The 14918-nt window shown below is 52.0% G+C and overlaps 1 protein-coding gene across 2 annotated transcripts in view; it reads right to left on the bottom strand.

Annotated features, from left to right (window-relative positions):
* The window catches only part of LOC129841537 (plexin-A1-like), a 253451-nt gene that overhangs the window by 203581 nt on the left and 34952 nt on the right, over nt 1–14918 (bottom strand). For both annotated transcript variants that reach the window (XM_055909850.1, XM_055909860.1), the window contains exon 2: nt 6200–7617. In XM_055909850.1, the coding sequence (XP_055765825.1) occupies nt 6200–7396 (1197 nt within the window). In that variant the 5' untranslated portion in view covers nt 7397–7617. The remainder of the gene's footprint in view (nt 1–6199; nt 7618–14918) is intronic.

Here is a 14918-nt window from a genome sequence, read left to right as displayed (position 1 = left end):
TACAGTCACTGGCAACATTTCTGCTATCAGCTTCCCAAAAGTGTCAAAATTCTTCCAACATGTGTCTGAGAAAGGCCCCCAAAAATGACCCAAGACTCCAGTCACCCCAGCATTTGACTGTTCTCTGCTCCCATCCGGCAGGCGGTCCTCTTCAATGGCTGTGCGAAGTTGCTGGATATTGGCGGGAACTGGAACACTCTGTCGCACACGTCGATCCAGAGCATCCCAAACATGCTCAACGGGTGACATACAGGCCATGGAAGAACCGGGATATTTTTAGCTTCAGGAATGATGTACATCATCATGTTGAAACATGATGAGATGGCAGCAGATGAACAGCACGGCAATGGGCCTCAGGATCTCATCAATTGCCATCGATAAAATGCAATTGGGACTTATACCTGCCCATACCATAACCCCACCACGGGCCACTCTGTTCACAATGTTGACATCAGTAAACCGCTCGCCCACACAACACCATACAGCTGTCTGCCATTTGCCCGGTACAGTTGAAACCGGGATTCATCCGTGAAGAGCCCACTTCTCCAGCCAGTGGCATCCGAAGATGAGCATTGTCCCACTGAAGTCTGTTATGACACCGAACTGCAGTCAGGTCAAGACCCTGGTGAGGACGATGAGCACGCAGATGAGATTCCCCGAGAAGGTTTCTGACAGCGTGCAGAAATTCTTCAAACTAAAATTAAATTCTCTGGCAACAGCTCTGATGGACATTCCTGCAGTCAGCATGCCAATTGCACAATCCCTCAAAAGGTGAGACATCTGTGGCATTGTGTTGTGTGCCAAAACTGCCCATTTGAGAGTGGCCTTTTATTGTCCCCAGCAACAAGGTGCACCTGTGTAGTGATCATGCTGTTTAATCAGCTTCTTGATATGCCGCACCTGTCAGGAGGATGGATTATCTTGGCAAAGGACAAATCCAGAGACGGCATTTTGGAGTAGAACGGCATTTTTTATTTCTAGTCGCCAGACGTGAACTTCAGTCGTTCTTACAACCCAGCATCCCCCCCCACCCCACCACCAAATCCGCCTCCGCTGCTGAAAACAATCTTAAGGGACACGCCGATAAGCAAACACACACAGGTAGACACACGCACACACTGGATTGCTTGGGTTGGCCGTCAGTCTAACCCAACACATAAGAATGTCTAATACCAGTACATTAGTATGGTATATAATGACATAGGTTCAACCCGGTAATTCTCACCCCGCAGCTCATTACGTGGCCCAATTAACTAAGAATCATCCATCCGGTGGTCGTCACCGCCGTCGTCCCAATTTGTCACGTTTAATGAGCCGCGTGCGTTTGCTGTCACATTCTGATTAAGGAAAAAGGCAATAGTCCTGTGTTTTACATTTATCGTAATTAGCGCTCAGAATCGCGAAGGCGAATATATTGAACGAGGTTATTAGTTGGCCTTGCTTGAGTTGAAAATAGAGTTTTGGAAGAACACAGCCCTCCAGACCTGGGATCAAATACTATTTTGAATCTTGCAGCATTCGCTTGAGCCTGCCTGGAGTTCCAGATTTTTGAGGGGAGGATATCTATTGCGCGAGGCAAACTTCAATCAAGCACAGATTAAGTGTTTGAAATGTAGCATTTGAACACACGTTTGATTCTGAATCTGACGTTGCAGAGTCCACTTGACTAAACTCAATTGTATTTCCCCCCTGTATGGAATAAGCAAAGTTAAATGAAATGGAATAATGCTATTAGCCGATAGCGTTAGCCCCAACAAAGCATTCAGTATCTAGGCATATCTTCTTGTAGATCAGTGTAGCGGCGGCGGCTCCTATGTGCGGCCCAAACGCAACCCTATTCCCTGCGTAGTGCGCGACTTTTAACCAGCTCGTCAAGAGTAGTGCTCTACATCAGGAACAGGGTGCCATTTGGGACACAGTCTTGTGTATGGGCTCTAAGGAGCGGAGGCAGGACGGAAGTAGTTTAACAGATAAAAAGGCTAACCTGAAACACTATCAAACTCCCGAGGCGAGATGAATGAGGAGAGACGGAGATTCACATCCGCTCTTACATCGAAGAGATACCAGTGGAGTTCAATGGTGCTGTGAGTAGGCATCCTGCATAGTATAGCACACACGCGTCCTGCTTAGTACGGGTCACCCGGCGTCTCAATCTCACTAAGATGACCCCCCCCCACGTCGGCCAGTCAGTCTTCGTAGGAATCCCAGGCTACCCGGCACCTCACCGAAGAAGCTAGACCATTGTTCCGCCGTCTCCGGGAAGGTCGGGTGGACGGTGAGTACCCGGAGATTCATATTCCATATGTCGGCGGCGTCTTAGGCGAGAGCGAGCGAGAGAGAGAGAGAGAGAAATAGAGATGTGGGCTAAACCGAAGGAAAGGTTGTGATAGTAGCTTTGTATTTTGTTTGTCCATTACAGACTTCATGAATGCCTGTACATGCCACACATGCACCCCCCCCCCCCCTCCCCACAACACACACACCACCCAAAACACACACGCTCACCCACAACAAACACTACACACATCCCCACCCCAGCCAAACACACTCAAAACACAATGGCGCCAACACTAATGGACATCCTCCACTGTTCTATTCTCCTCCTATTCACTTCCTGACGGCGTGACTGTCAAGATGTCACCTGAAGACGGTGAGCGTTATCTGGCATACTGCCAGCCACCAGCTGGCGCGGAGGGTCAGGAGCAGCGGTAGAAAGCGCCTCCCTGTGAAAAGCCAGCGGATGACGGAAAGGCTCAGCGGTGACGGTGACAGCCCAGCGCCAGGGTGACTGACACCGATATTATTGGTGCTGGAGCATTCTGTTCAAATCATCTCCTCCTGCTCTGTGGCTGATGGTACTAGCAGACACATGGGCAGCACAGGTTTTCTGTAGCTAGCTTCTCTAGCTTTGTCTTTTCCTTTCTCTCCATCTGCAATATCCACTTCTCCTCGCCCCCCTTTCCTCAGCAGATGTAGCCTGCAAAGGCATGTCTCCTTTCTCTTTCTGTAGCTATTTGTCACTCTCTCTCGTTCGCTCCAGCTCTCTAACTCACTATTTCTGTCTCTCTCTCGTTCGCTCCAGCTCACTATTTCGCAGTGGTGTAAAGTACTTAAGTAAAAATACTTTAAAGTACTACTTTAAGAGGTGTTTTTGGGTACTTTACTATTTATATTTTTTGACAACTTTTTATTTTACTCCACTACCTTCCTAATGAAAATAATGTACAAGTCACTCCTTACATTTTCCCTGACACCCAAAAGTGCGTTACATTTTGAATGCTTATCCGGACAGGAAAATTGTCTAATTCACACAATAATCAAGAGAACATCCCTGGTCATCCCTCTGCCTCTGATCGGGCGGACTCACTAAACACACATGCTTCGTTTGTAAATCATGTCTGACTGTTGTAGTGTGCCTCTGGCCATCCGTACATTTTTATAACAAGAAAATCGTGTCATCTGGGTTGCTTAATATAAGGAATTTGGAATTCTTTACACTTTTACTTTCAATACTTAAGCATATTTTAGCGATTCCATTTACGTTTGATACTTGCGTATATTTTAAACCAAAAACGTTTAGACTTTGACTCTAGTATAATATTTTGCTGGGTGACTCACTTTTACCATCACCACTGCCATTTCTCCCCCCCCCCCCCCCCCCCCCCCCCCCACTCTCCCAATCCTCCACCCACTTGCTCTCCCCCTTTAATTGTCTCTCCCTCTCTACCCACCTCTCTCTCCCTACTCCTCGCCCTTCCTACCTCTGTCTCGCTCCCTCCCTCAGAGGAGAAATGGTTTCTGTGGATCTACTCCCAGTGGTGGAAGGACATAGCATCACTAATAAACCTCAGACATATGCAATGAGGACCCGAGAACACAGACACTGCCCGAGGTCGCTTCAGCTAGTTGTGTGTGTGTGTGTGTGTGTGTGTGTGTGTGTGTGTGTGTGTGTGTGTGTGTGTGTGTGTGTGTGTGTGTTGTGTGTGTGTGTGTACAATATACAGAACAAAATTACATAATAAATATCTACAACAGTGAACCTATGTGAGCTTTCCACACACACAGTCACAGTCCATTTACAGGGGTAATGAGTGGACCTGACAGTACGGGAGACCATTCATCATGATAGGTTGCACCCTTCAGCTGGCCAATGGACTGCCTCCATCCGCCTCCCAGCCGCTCTACACCAGGGTGACCTCATCTACACCCTCACAGAGCAACGTGCCGAAATCACCCCCAGACACTGATCTAAGGTCAGTTTTCAAAGGCTAAGGTTAAGAGAGTGGGGGAGGGGAACGCTGTTCCAAGACCTGTGCTTACAGGATTACTTATGCTCAATGAGTCCTCAAGCCTGACCTGGCGTCACCTCGGGATCAAGGGCCAGCCAATCGGCGAACACAGCAGCCCCTACATCACCGTGCCCACAAGGGCCGGGGAGCTGTGGCAACGAGTGGGCTTCAAAAGCGGGAATCCAGAATGAGTCAGTGTGGAATGGTTTGCGACCGACGGGCTGACTAAGCAGATTGTGGGGTGTTACTTGAGAGAAGATCACATGGGAACTGGCTTTGGATAATAGTTCTCCTGTGTAAACGCTACTTGTGAAGACACATTTGTACGAGGAGAACCATAGCCCATTTCCAAAACGGTCAAATTAACACTCACGGAGAGAAGAGGAGTTGAGAAAGAAAGGGCCAGCACGACAACAGAAAATCAACTGCAGCTGAGGAAGAGCGAGGTGACCCCCCCCGAGTGCCTCAACTGTGCCATTCACAAATCCCTCACTTTTTTTCCCGCTCTCCCTCTCAAGGGTTTAGAAACGACAGACGGCGCGACTCGACCGGGCTTTTCGGCAGCCTCCTTTCCCAATCTCTACATCCCTTTCTTTCAAGCACCTGTGCACTCTTGGTAATGAACTGTAATAAAGAGTAACCTGCTGTTGCTCCTGCTGTACTCATTCGTAGTCCATTATGTGTATGACGTACAGCTGTAGATGGGCCTTCATTAGCACGTAGCACCTGTCACCAAGCTGGGCCGTACCGCTGTTTAATAAGAATGCTACATCAATAGAACTAATCATTAGAGTGGTAGAGACTAAGAAAGGGGGGAGGGCGGAGAAAGAGAGCGCAAAAAAAAGAGGGAAAGAATGAATGAAAGAGGAAGAAGGAGAGAGAGAGGTTGAGAAGTGAGTGACAAAGACAATAAGAAGCAGAAGTCGACTGTAGATGGATGAATAAATAAATAAATAAATAAATAAATAGAGGGGGAGTCAGAGCGAGAAAGAACGGGGCGAGGGAGAGAAAGAACATGGCGAGGGAGAGAAAGCGGGATGACTGTTGGGAAGAGAGAAGGAGGAAGAGGAAGTGAAGAAGAAGGGATAAGAGAGAAGAAGAAGAAGGGGAGAGAGAAGGGAGGCGGCATAAAGAGAGGGCGACGGAGAGCGAGAGAGATGTGGACTGAGGCCTGTGTATTTCGTTTCTCTCAGCCTGGTGCGGGGCGTGTGCTCTCTAAAGCATGCGCGGCCATGCACCGTAGATCAGTAGGAGAACCCCAGCCAAGCCTCTGTCTTCCCCGAGGGGCCGAGTACTGCAGACAGCATGCGATCAACCCTCTCTCAATGAATTTGTGTGTGTGTGTGTGTGTTTGTGTGTGTGTGTGTGTGTGTGTGTGTGTGTGTGTGTGTGTGTGTGGTGTGTGTCATTTGAGTGACATTTCACAAATCCTGGGGACTGGGCTAATGATATCTCCGTTGGACTAAATCAAAGCACTCAGTGGTTCCAGGAAGAGAGTGGCAACCGGGCTCAGAGTCACGACGCTTCAGCACTTCCTCTCTAATTATGACCGGCCTACAGATGGCCCCAGGGAGAAGTGGTGGAAGGGGACTAAAGCTAAATGCCAGCATCATGGCAGAGGCGTGTTGAGGAAGGCCCATGTATTCATCACCACTGTCTGAAGCGAAACCCTGATAATTGCAGGGTGGTTGTAACTACGGTCTCCTCAAGTTTGACAGATCTCCAGTGAGACCACAAGGTCAGCCATTACAGCGCTTAGGCCTTTTGTTCAATGCTCTCTGAAAAGAGCATGGTGAATAATACGAATCAAAGTGAATTTAATGTGAGTGACATATCAGAATTGAAGGGCAGTGAATTGAATCAGAGAATCAGAGAGAGGTCAGTGGCGTTATGAGGGTCGCAGGACTCACCGAGTTGATGCAGGCCAGCTCCTTGTTGAGCAACCAGGGCAGCGACAGCCGTCCCTCTCCCCTGTAGCAGGACTGGATGCGCTCCTTGATCTTCTCCTTGATGCGGCGCAGCGTGAACAGGCACAGGGCCGACTCCTTGGGTGGTTTGGCACGGTTTTTCTGGCCTTGGGAAAAGACCGTGAACAGGATGTCCTCATCTTCGGAAATGCCTAACGAGTCGGCCAACTGCTTCCCGGGTCGGCTGAGGTAAGCATCCTGGATGAGGCGGTACTCCACACCGTCCTTGGTGCAGCCAATGGGGAACTCCACGTACGAGTAGAACTTGGGGTCGTCCACGCAGAGGCGGACGATCTTGGAGGTGAAGAACTGTTCGCCGGAGGCGTCTGGCGAGGTGAGCTGAGTGTCCAGCTGCATGGTCAGGTAGTAGACAAACTGCTCGCTGCTGAAGCTGTAGATGTAATAGATGTCGAAGGCGGGGAATTTGCTGAGGGTGTCCGAAGGGATCTTTAGCTGCGAGGAGACAAACTCGTCCTGGTATACGAAGCTGAACATGTCGGCGTTCTCCTCATTGGCCATCAGCTTGCGGCTGGAGAGCGTGGGGAAGTACTCGGACTTGCCGTCGATGGGCGTGCCGATGAAGAGCTTGCTGGCAGGGCCATGCGGGGAGGTGATGATGACCCCGGACATGGTGCCAGACTCGGCCACGCTGGACAGGTAGTGCTCCTTGCGGTGGTGCGGCTCGCCTAGCTTGAACAGGTCGTCCAGCCTTAAAAATTGGCAGATGCCCTGGGAGGTGCTCCCGCAGGCGATGAGCCGGTTCTGGGCGTAGTCAATGAGTAGCAGCTTGTTGACATTGCTGGTCTGGGCCAGGTCGTGGGGGCAGGACTGGACGCTGGGCGGGGGGTAGCACTTCTCATTGTCCACCACGGGTCCCGTCATGTGGCTCCGCAGCTTGGTGAGGTTGCTGGAGAGTTTGAAGATCCAGTTGACCGAGCCGACGTAGACCTCGCCCGTCTTGTTGTGGATGGCCAGGTGCGTCAGTCCCCAATCGGGCGGGTAGAAAGTTTTGAAGGCCTGGGATTGGCCTCCTGTTTGGGATGGGCCTGTTTGGGATGGGCCTACCAAGAGGACCAGCACCCCAAGAAGGAGCAGGTTCCCCAGACGAGGGGCAGCGAGTGACCTCTGTAAGGGCCACATATCTGGGACTTGCGGGAGGCAAGGCTGGGGGAAGGGATGGGGGAGGTGGGTTCACTCCAGCACCTAGTCCGGCTCTGTTTGTGTTTAGCTTTCTTCCCCTGGAAGGCGAATGGACTGGCCAAGGGAGGGGGGGGGGGGGAGCTCCTATTGATCCGGTGTCCTTTTCTCTGCGTTCGGAGCTGTCATCCAGAGCATCATCCACAGCGGCATTGGTAGGAGACCTGCAAGGCAAAAAATAAAACACATTATGAGACGCAATGGAACATTACCTATTTATTATGCATCAGCCGGGGAACCTGAAAGCACGCGAGATACGCTGCCAAGTTAAGACAAAAGTGAAGACGACATTCAACCACCCCAGATGAATAAATGACAAACTCAGGCATGTAGGACATATCCGTGACTACCTTCAATTATGAAGGGAGACAGCTAGCGAGAGCTTCAGGCGTATTACACAGCGCACGGTACAACAACGCGAGTCACACTGCGATGAGTTAGAGACACACAACATCGGGGCCTGTTAATATTTCACATGTTCAACAGTAGAGTGAGGGGTTTAGAGAAGGTCTGCTGAGAAAATCCCCAGAGGTGGCACACTTCTATTGACGCCACGCAACTTGTATCCAGGTCTGCTCCCTCCCAGGCCTCCTCACCGCATGCAGTATCAGCAAACTACCCAGCATCCCCCTCTTCTCCTAATTAGGCCCTTATTCTGTCAATAGCACCAAGGCATGGTTCTCAGTTACTCTGTGGCAGATCCGCAGCTCTCTGATGGACAAAACATGTTTTCTACCCTGAGGGAGGTGGAGTAAAAATGATGATTCATGGTCATTATGCTCCATCGGGAATGTAGAGAACAATGCAAGCTCGGAGAAAAAAAAAGGGAAATTAAAGAATGAGATGGATCGAGACTCGAGACAAAAGTATACTGCACACGTCTCAGAGAGATTAATTGCTGTTGTTGTTGTCATTGTTGTTGCGGTTCCAACAATACAATTCCCATTTCCACTCCAGCCAAAGCTTCTCTCGCTATCTCGCCCACCCAACCCAGTCATCCACTCCCAGCAGTTAAATGCAAAAAAAATATGTTTATTTATTTAACTAGGCAAGTCAGTTAAGAACAAATTGTTACTTACAATGGCGTCCTACCCCGGCCAAACCCGGATGAGTTGTGCGCAGCCCTATGGGACTCCCAATCACGGCCAGTTGTGATACAGCCTGGAATCAAACCAGTGCCTTAGACCGCTGCGCCACTCAGGAGCCCCTAAAGATCTGCTTCCCATCCAAACCAAAACAACCTCTAATTGTCTGAGCCAAAGTTCCCGGGCCCATTTGGCTATTCCCGGTGTGGGAGTGGAATTGACTGGATTTAGCCCTAATCCCCCCCCCCTCTCCGATCATTGCATTTGCTAATTCTTCTAAATTAAGTGACACATATATGCCAGCACTTCCTCGGCTTCCATATCTTCCCGGAGTTGGATTCCCTTGGCACGGATAGATGGGGGGGATTGATGGGAGAGGAGGGATGGGGGGATTGATTGACGGGGAGGTGGAAGTAATGGATAAAGACTTTTTTTTCTCCTTGTGGGTGATTTCTAGTGCCAATGATAGCAGAGAGTTTGAGTTGGCCCATCTCAGCGCTGCTTGACAGACCAATCATGTTCCGGCGATACCGGGACATTAGTTTTCCTGTAAATGCTGATTACGCAAAATGTGTGCGGCAACTCTGAGGCCCAGCTTAATTTCACCTAGACTATGAAAGTGTCGGCAGAGGGTTATTTTATGACCGAACCGAATCGGGAAAGAGGAGAGACGATGGAGGGCGGGACGAAGAGCCGTGAGGGAGGGAGAGGCGTAAGGGAGGCACAAAAACGTGAGATATAAAGAAAATCTAAAACGGAAGTGAAAGAGGGAAGGAATAATAAGTCAATTCTTTCCTCCCTTATCTTCAGTTTTCCTCCGGAGAGTGATTTGAGGGGTTGGCCTGTGTGTCAATTAGTCCCCAAGAACACATGGAGGTAGTACGGTCGGTTAACAAATGACTGTGTGTATGTGTGTGTCCATGCGTGCGCATTGGAGGGAGATTTAGGGGGAAAGTGTTTTGGTTCGGGAAAATGCACACAGTCAGACAACCCTAAAAGCTAGCCGGTGGAATTGCAAACCATTGCTCTGGTAGCAGATAGGTTCAGCGGAGTTTGTGTCATCCAATTTCCACAAATGAAAGCCTGGACAAGATGAATATGCTGTGGAAAGAGAGAGAGCGAGAGAGAGAGCAGGGGCGAGAGAGAGAGAGAGGGCGCGAGAGAGGGGGGGGCGCGTGAGAGAGGGAGGGGGCGCGTGAGAGAGAGAGGGGGCGCGTGAGAGAGAGAGGGGGCGCGTGAGAGAGAGAGGGGGCGCGTGAGAGAGAGAGGGGGCGCGTGAGAGAGAGAGGGGGCGCGTGAGAGAGAGAGGGGGCGCGTGAGAGAGAGAGGGGGCGCGTGAGAGAGAGGGGGCGAGAGAGAGAGAGAGGGGGCGAGAGAGAGAGAGAGGGGGCGAGAGAGAGAGAGAGAGAGAGAGCGAGAGAGAGAGCGAGAGAGAGAGAGAGACAGGGAAGGGGGCGAGAGAGAGGGGGGCGAGAGAGAGGGGGGCGAGAGAGAGGGGGGGGCGAGAGAGGGGGGGGCGAGAGAGAGAGAGGGAGGGAGAGAGAGGGAGGGGGCGAGAGAGAGAGGGAGAGGGGGCGAGAGAGAGAGGGAGAGGGGGCGAGAGAGAGAGGGAGGGGGCGAGAGAGAGAGGGAGGGGGCGAGAGAGGGAGGGAGGGGGCGAGAGAGGGAGGGAGAGGGGGCGAGAGAGGGAGGGAGGGGGCGAGAGAGGGAGGGGGCGAGAGAGGGAGGGGGCGAGAGAGGGAGGGGGCGAGAGAGGGAGGGGGCGAGAGAGGGAGGGGGCGAGAGAGGGAGGGGGCGAGAGAGGGAGGGGGCGAGAGAGGGAGGGGGCGAGAGAGGGAGGGGGCGAGAGAGGGAGGGGGCGAGAGAGGGAGGGGGCGAGAGAGGGAGGGGGCGAGAGAGGGAGGGGGCAAGAGAGGGAGGGGGCAAGAGAGAGGGGGGGCGAGAGAGAGAGGGGGGGCGAGAGAGAGAGGGGGGGCGAGAGAGAGGGGTGGGGCGAGAGAGAGAGGGGGGGCGAGAGAGAGAGGGGGGGCGAGAGAGAGAGAGAGGGGGGGCGAGAGAGAGAGAGAGGGGGGGCGAGAGAGAGAGAGAGGGGGGGCGAGAGAGAGAGAGAGGGGGGGCGAGAGAGAGAGGGGGGGGCGAGAGAGAGAGGAGGGGGGCGAGAGAGAGAGGGGGAGCAGGCGAGAGAGAGAGGGGGGGGGCGAGAGAGAGAGGGGGGGGCGAGAGAGAGAGGGGGGGCGAGAGAGAGGGGGGGGGGCGAGAGAGAGAGGGGGGGCGAGAGAGAGGGGGGGGGCGAGAGAGAGGGGGGGCAAGAGAGGGAGGGGGGGCAAGAGAGGGAGGGGGGGCAAGAGAGGGAGGGGGCAAGAGAGGGAGGGGGCAAGAGAGGGAGGGGGCAAGAGAGGGAGGGGGCAAGAGAGGGAGGGGGCGAGAGAGAGGGGGGGCGAGAGAGAGAGGGGGGGCGAGAGAGAGGGGTGGGGCGAGAGAGAGAGGGGGGGCGAGAGAGAGAGAGAGGGGGGGGCGAGAGAGAGAGAGAGGGGGGGCGAGAGAGAGAGGGGGGGCGAGAGAGAGAGAGAGGGGGGGCGAGAGAGAGAGAGAGGGGGGGCGAGAGAGAGAGAGGGCGAGAGAGAGGGGGGGGCGAGAGAGAGGGGGGGGCGAGAGAGAGGGGGGGGCGAGAGAGAGGGGGGGGGCGAGAGAGAGGGGGGGGCGAGAGAGAGAGGGGGGGGGCGAGAGAGAGAGGGGGGGGCGAGAGAGAGAGGGGGAGGGCGAGAGAGAGAGGGGGAGGGCGAGAGAGAGAGGGGGGGCGAGAGAGAGGGGGGGGGCGAGAGAGAGGCGGGGGGCGAGAGAGAGGGGGGGCGAGAGAGAGGGGGGGGCGATAGAGGGGGGGGCGAGAGAGGGGGGGGCGAGAGAGGGGGGGGCGAGAGAGGGGGGGGCGAGAGAGGGGGGGGCGAGAGAGGGGGGGGCGAGAGAGAGAGAGCGAGAGAGAAGGGGGCGAGAGAGGGGGGGGGGCGAGAGAGAGGGAGGGGCGAGATAGAGAGAGGAAGGGGGCGAGAGAGCGAGGGGGAGGGGGCGAGAGAGAGAGAGAGAGAGAGAGAGAGAGGGAGGGGGCGAGAGAGAGAGAGGGGGAGGGGGTGAGAGAGAGAAAGAGAGGGGGTGAGAGAGAGAGAGAGAGAGAAAGAGGGCGAGTGATAATGGAGATAGAAAGAAAAAGCGAGAAAATAAAAAAGGAGAACATCTGGAGGAGAAACGCGCTGGCATTTCAACATTGCGGCGCGGAAATCCTAACGTGGCTTACGCCAATAGAGAAAACCTAGGTTCAATAAATGCACACGGTTGTGCATCTACTAATAAACTCCTCTGCCTGTGTCGAAGCCTCTCCAACATAAGCAGGTGCAATAAAGTGAGAAGTCATCCTATAAAAATATATATATATTAATTTCTTGCACCGAGAGCAGATGTCAATTTAAAGCGTGGCGGCGAGCTCATTTTCGTTTGTCATTCCCGTGAACGAACGAGAGGGAGAGAGCGAGAGAAAAAGAGGAGACCTGTAGAAGGTCTTCTCTACAGTAATTTCTCTTCATTTTCAGCCGACATGACTTGACCTAACAGTGCGTGAGTGGCGCAACAAATTGCACTTGCCTGGGTCTCTAGCTGGCCGTAATCTACCCAAGTAATAAGGGAAACGCTATCACGCTAGACCGCCCGTGTCCAATGCATGCTATTGTAAAAAAAATTATAATAATAATATTTTTTTTTTAAATGGCAGCTCACTTACAAAGGCTAATTTTATAAGAGCTAATTCTAGGGGTTGGCTTAAAAGAGCATGCCCGGCTGAAGCCTATGGCCCCATCCCTGAGTTAGCTTTGAGATGGGAGAGAGGAGAGCAAGTTGATAATGGACAAAAAAAAATGTATTACACTCAACTCCCCCGGGTCTTGATGGAATGCTTGACAGATGAGGAAATTGTCACAATCTCTCCCCGATAAAGAATCTGCCAGCACTTCCAGGTTCGTACAGATTTCCTCTGTCGTTTTTCAATTTTTCCTCTCTTCCTTTTTTACCTCTTCAGTTTCAATTTCCTCTGCCGTGTCGAAATGAAAAGGCTGTAGAACAAGGCTGAGCACCATATTGGGGGAAGATCAGGAAAACGTGCCAATCATTTGGGACTTTTGCGAGTCTCGTTTTTTAACCCGTTGGTTGAGAACCTAGAGTGACATCTAGGCCTGCACTGTTATCGCAATCAAGTAATATAGAAAAGGCAAAAACAGTACAGTGATTGATTGGTTTTCAGTTTGTTTATTTGGGTTAACAGTGTTTGGGCTTAGCGGCGGAGGGGGATCTGAGGAAATGATACAGACTGGTACGTGTGTGTGTGTGTGTGTGTGTGTGTGTGTGTGTGTGTGTGTGTGTGTGTGTGTGTGTGTGTGTGTGTGTGTGTGTGTGTGTGTGTGTGTGTGTGTGTGTGTGTGTGTGTGTGTGTGTGTGACCCCCAGAAGAATATGAAGAGGGGGGCGGGGGACTAAACCAAACAGAATTCATAAATCCGCTCTCGCTCTCTCAGCTTTCTTGGCTCTACATGCTCTCTCACGCCTATGCAAAGTAGCCAGGCAGTCAGTCGCATTCAGCTCCTCGACGCTATACCTGTGCGTTCAGATAATGGCCCCCAGCTTGGCACCAGCGGCCGGCTGATTTATTGCCCGTGGCATATCAATTATAGCACTCGCCGCTAGCGGGGGAGAGCAGAAAAAGAAAAAAAACAGGCGCCTGACTCCGCACGTAAAGCTCAAGCAAATTCTCTCCTCGCTGCATTTTGTCACGTGGGCCGGCGGTGCTTCTGCAACTGCATTGTTTGCTCTCTGGGGTTTTAGTATCTGCATAAGCACTTTGTGACAACTGCTGATGTATAAAAAAAAAAAAAAAAAACATTTGATTGTAGGAAAACCAAGCGTCGCCGGATGCTGCAGCAGGAATATGGGAGGGGGACGACAGACCGAGACAGACGACAGACAGAGACCGACAGAGACCGACAGAGACCGACAGAGACCGACAGAGACCGACAGAGACCGACAGAGACCGACAGAGACCGACAGAGACCGACAGAGACCGACACAGACAGGACAGACACAGACAGGACAGACACAGACAGGACAGACACAGACAGGACAGACACAGACAGGACAGACACAGACAGGACAGACACAGACAGGACAGAAACCGACAGACAGAGAGAGAAAACGACAGACAGAGACAGACAGACAGAGACAGACAGACAGAGTATGGGAGGTGGAGAAGTGATGTTCACGACACACGCGCACATACCTGCTCGCATCCCACTAATAGCCGTAGCCTAAATACTAGGCTATATAACCACAGGTATAACATGCATATGCCCCTCTCACTCATATGCACACACAGCACTAGCCTAGCACACAATAACACTCATATAGATTGAATGGGCAAGTCTCTTAAGCTCTTATCTTTACCAGGCACTCTAAAGGCTTGCACATATGGATCTAGGTTTTAGGGACCACCCGCTGCAGTCCGACTGCTGACATAGTTTTTTTCTCCCCCAAGCGGTTCTACATGTAAAATCGGTGCGCACTCGGTGCGCAAATTACGTTCAGGGGTGCCAAGTAATCTCGGCCCGCAAACTCTATTAGCGTGTCTGAGCCTTAAGACAACACGCTAAGGGATTTGCCTTCGGGGTACTCCGAGTGGGTAGAGGGGGAATGGGGGGGGCGGTGGACAAACCCCAACCCCCTACTTAATCTCCCCTTCCATGGGTTAAATCTCAACCACAGCCGGAAGCACAATCTGCATATGGACGTATGCATACGGAATATACTATTCCCCTGGACAATAAGGAGAAAACACACCTCCATTGAGTGACTAGTTAGAGTCGGGTGATGAGTTGAGAAAAGGGGGTTATATTTCAGGTACTTGAGGTAATTAAGTCACAGACGAGATTCCCGCCAGTGAATCATCGTGACGTCTTTTAATCAAAAATGCATCGTAAAAAAAGGTTTTACAATTCAAGTCATTGAACGGCAGTGAATGCCTACTCGGTGTCAGTATATCAGATCTGTGATTTAATATTAGCGGCGGAGGACATGTTTTGTACGGCAAACTGTGCAAGGAGAAGAGCTGACTGGCAAGGCTGAGGGTGATAAAAGGAACTCGGGAGTGGTTTTTAATGCCAATGTAAATCTCTGTAGTTGAGGGCAAGCGTTGTGCCATTCCCTCCGCAGATGCTCTGCCAAAGTAAGGTCTAGAGCAAGTTTTTTTGAAAGACGTTAACCGCCAAAAAGCTGAACCCAGATCAGGGGGTGAAAGTGCAACTTGCAAAACTGACTCGATTTTGTGCGACTCCAGTCTACTCAGCTGGT

Source organism: Salvelinus fontinalis, chromosome 3 (genome assembly GCF_029448725.1).
Source record: "Salvelinus fontinalis isolate EN_2023a chromosome 3, ASM2944872v1, whole genome shotgun sequence".
In the NCBI taxonomy this organism is placed as follows: domain Eukaryota; kingdom Metazoa; phylum Chordata; class Actinopteri; order Salmoniformes; family Salmonidae; genus Salvelinus; species Salvelinus fontinalis.
The sequence above is the reverse complement of the archived record's forward strand: the minus strand, read 5'-3'. Positions and strand labels throughout refer to the sequence as shown.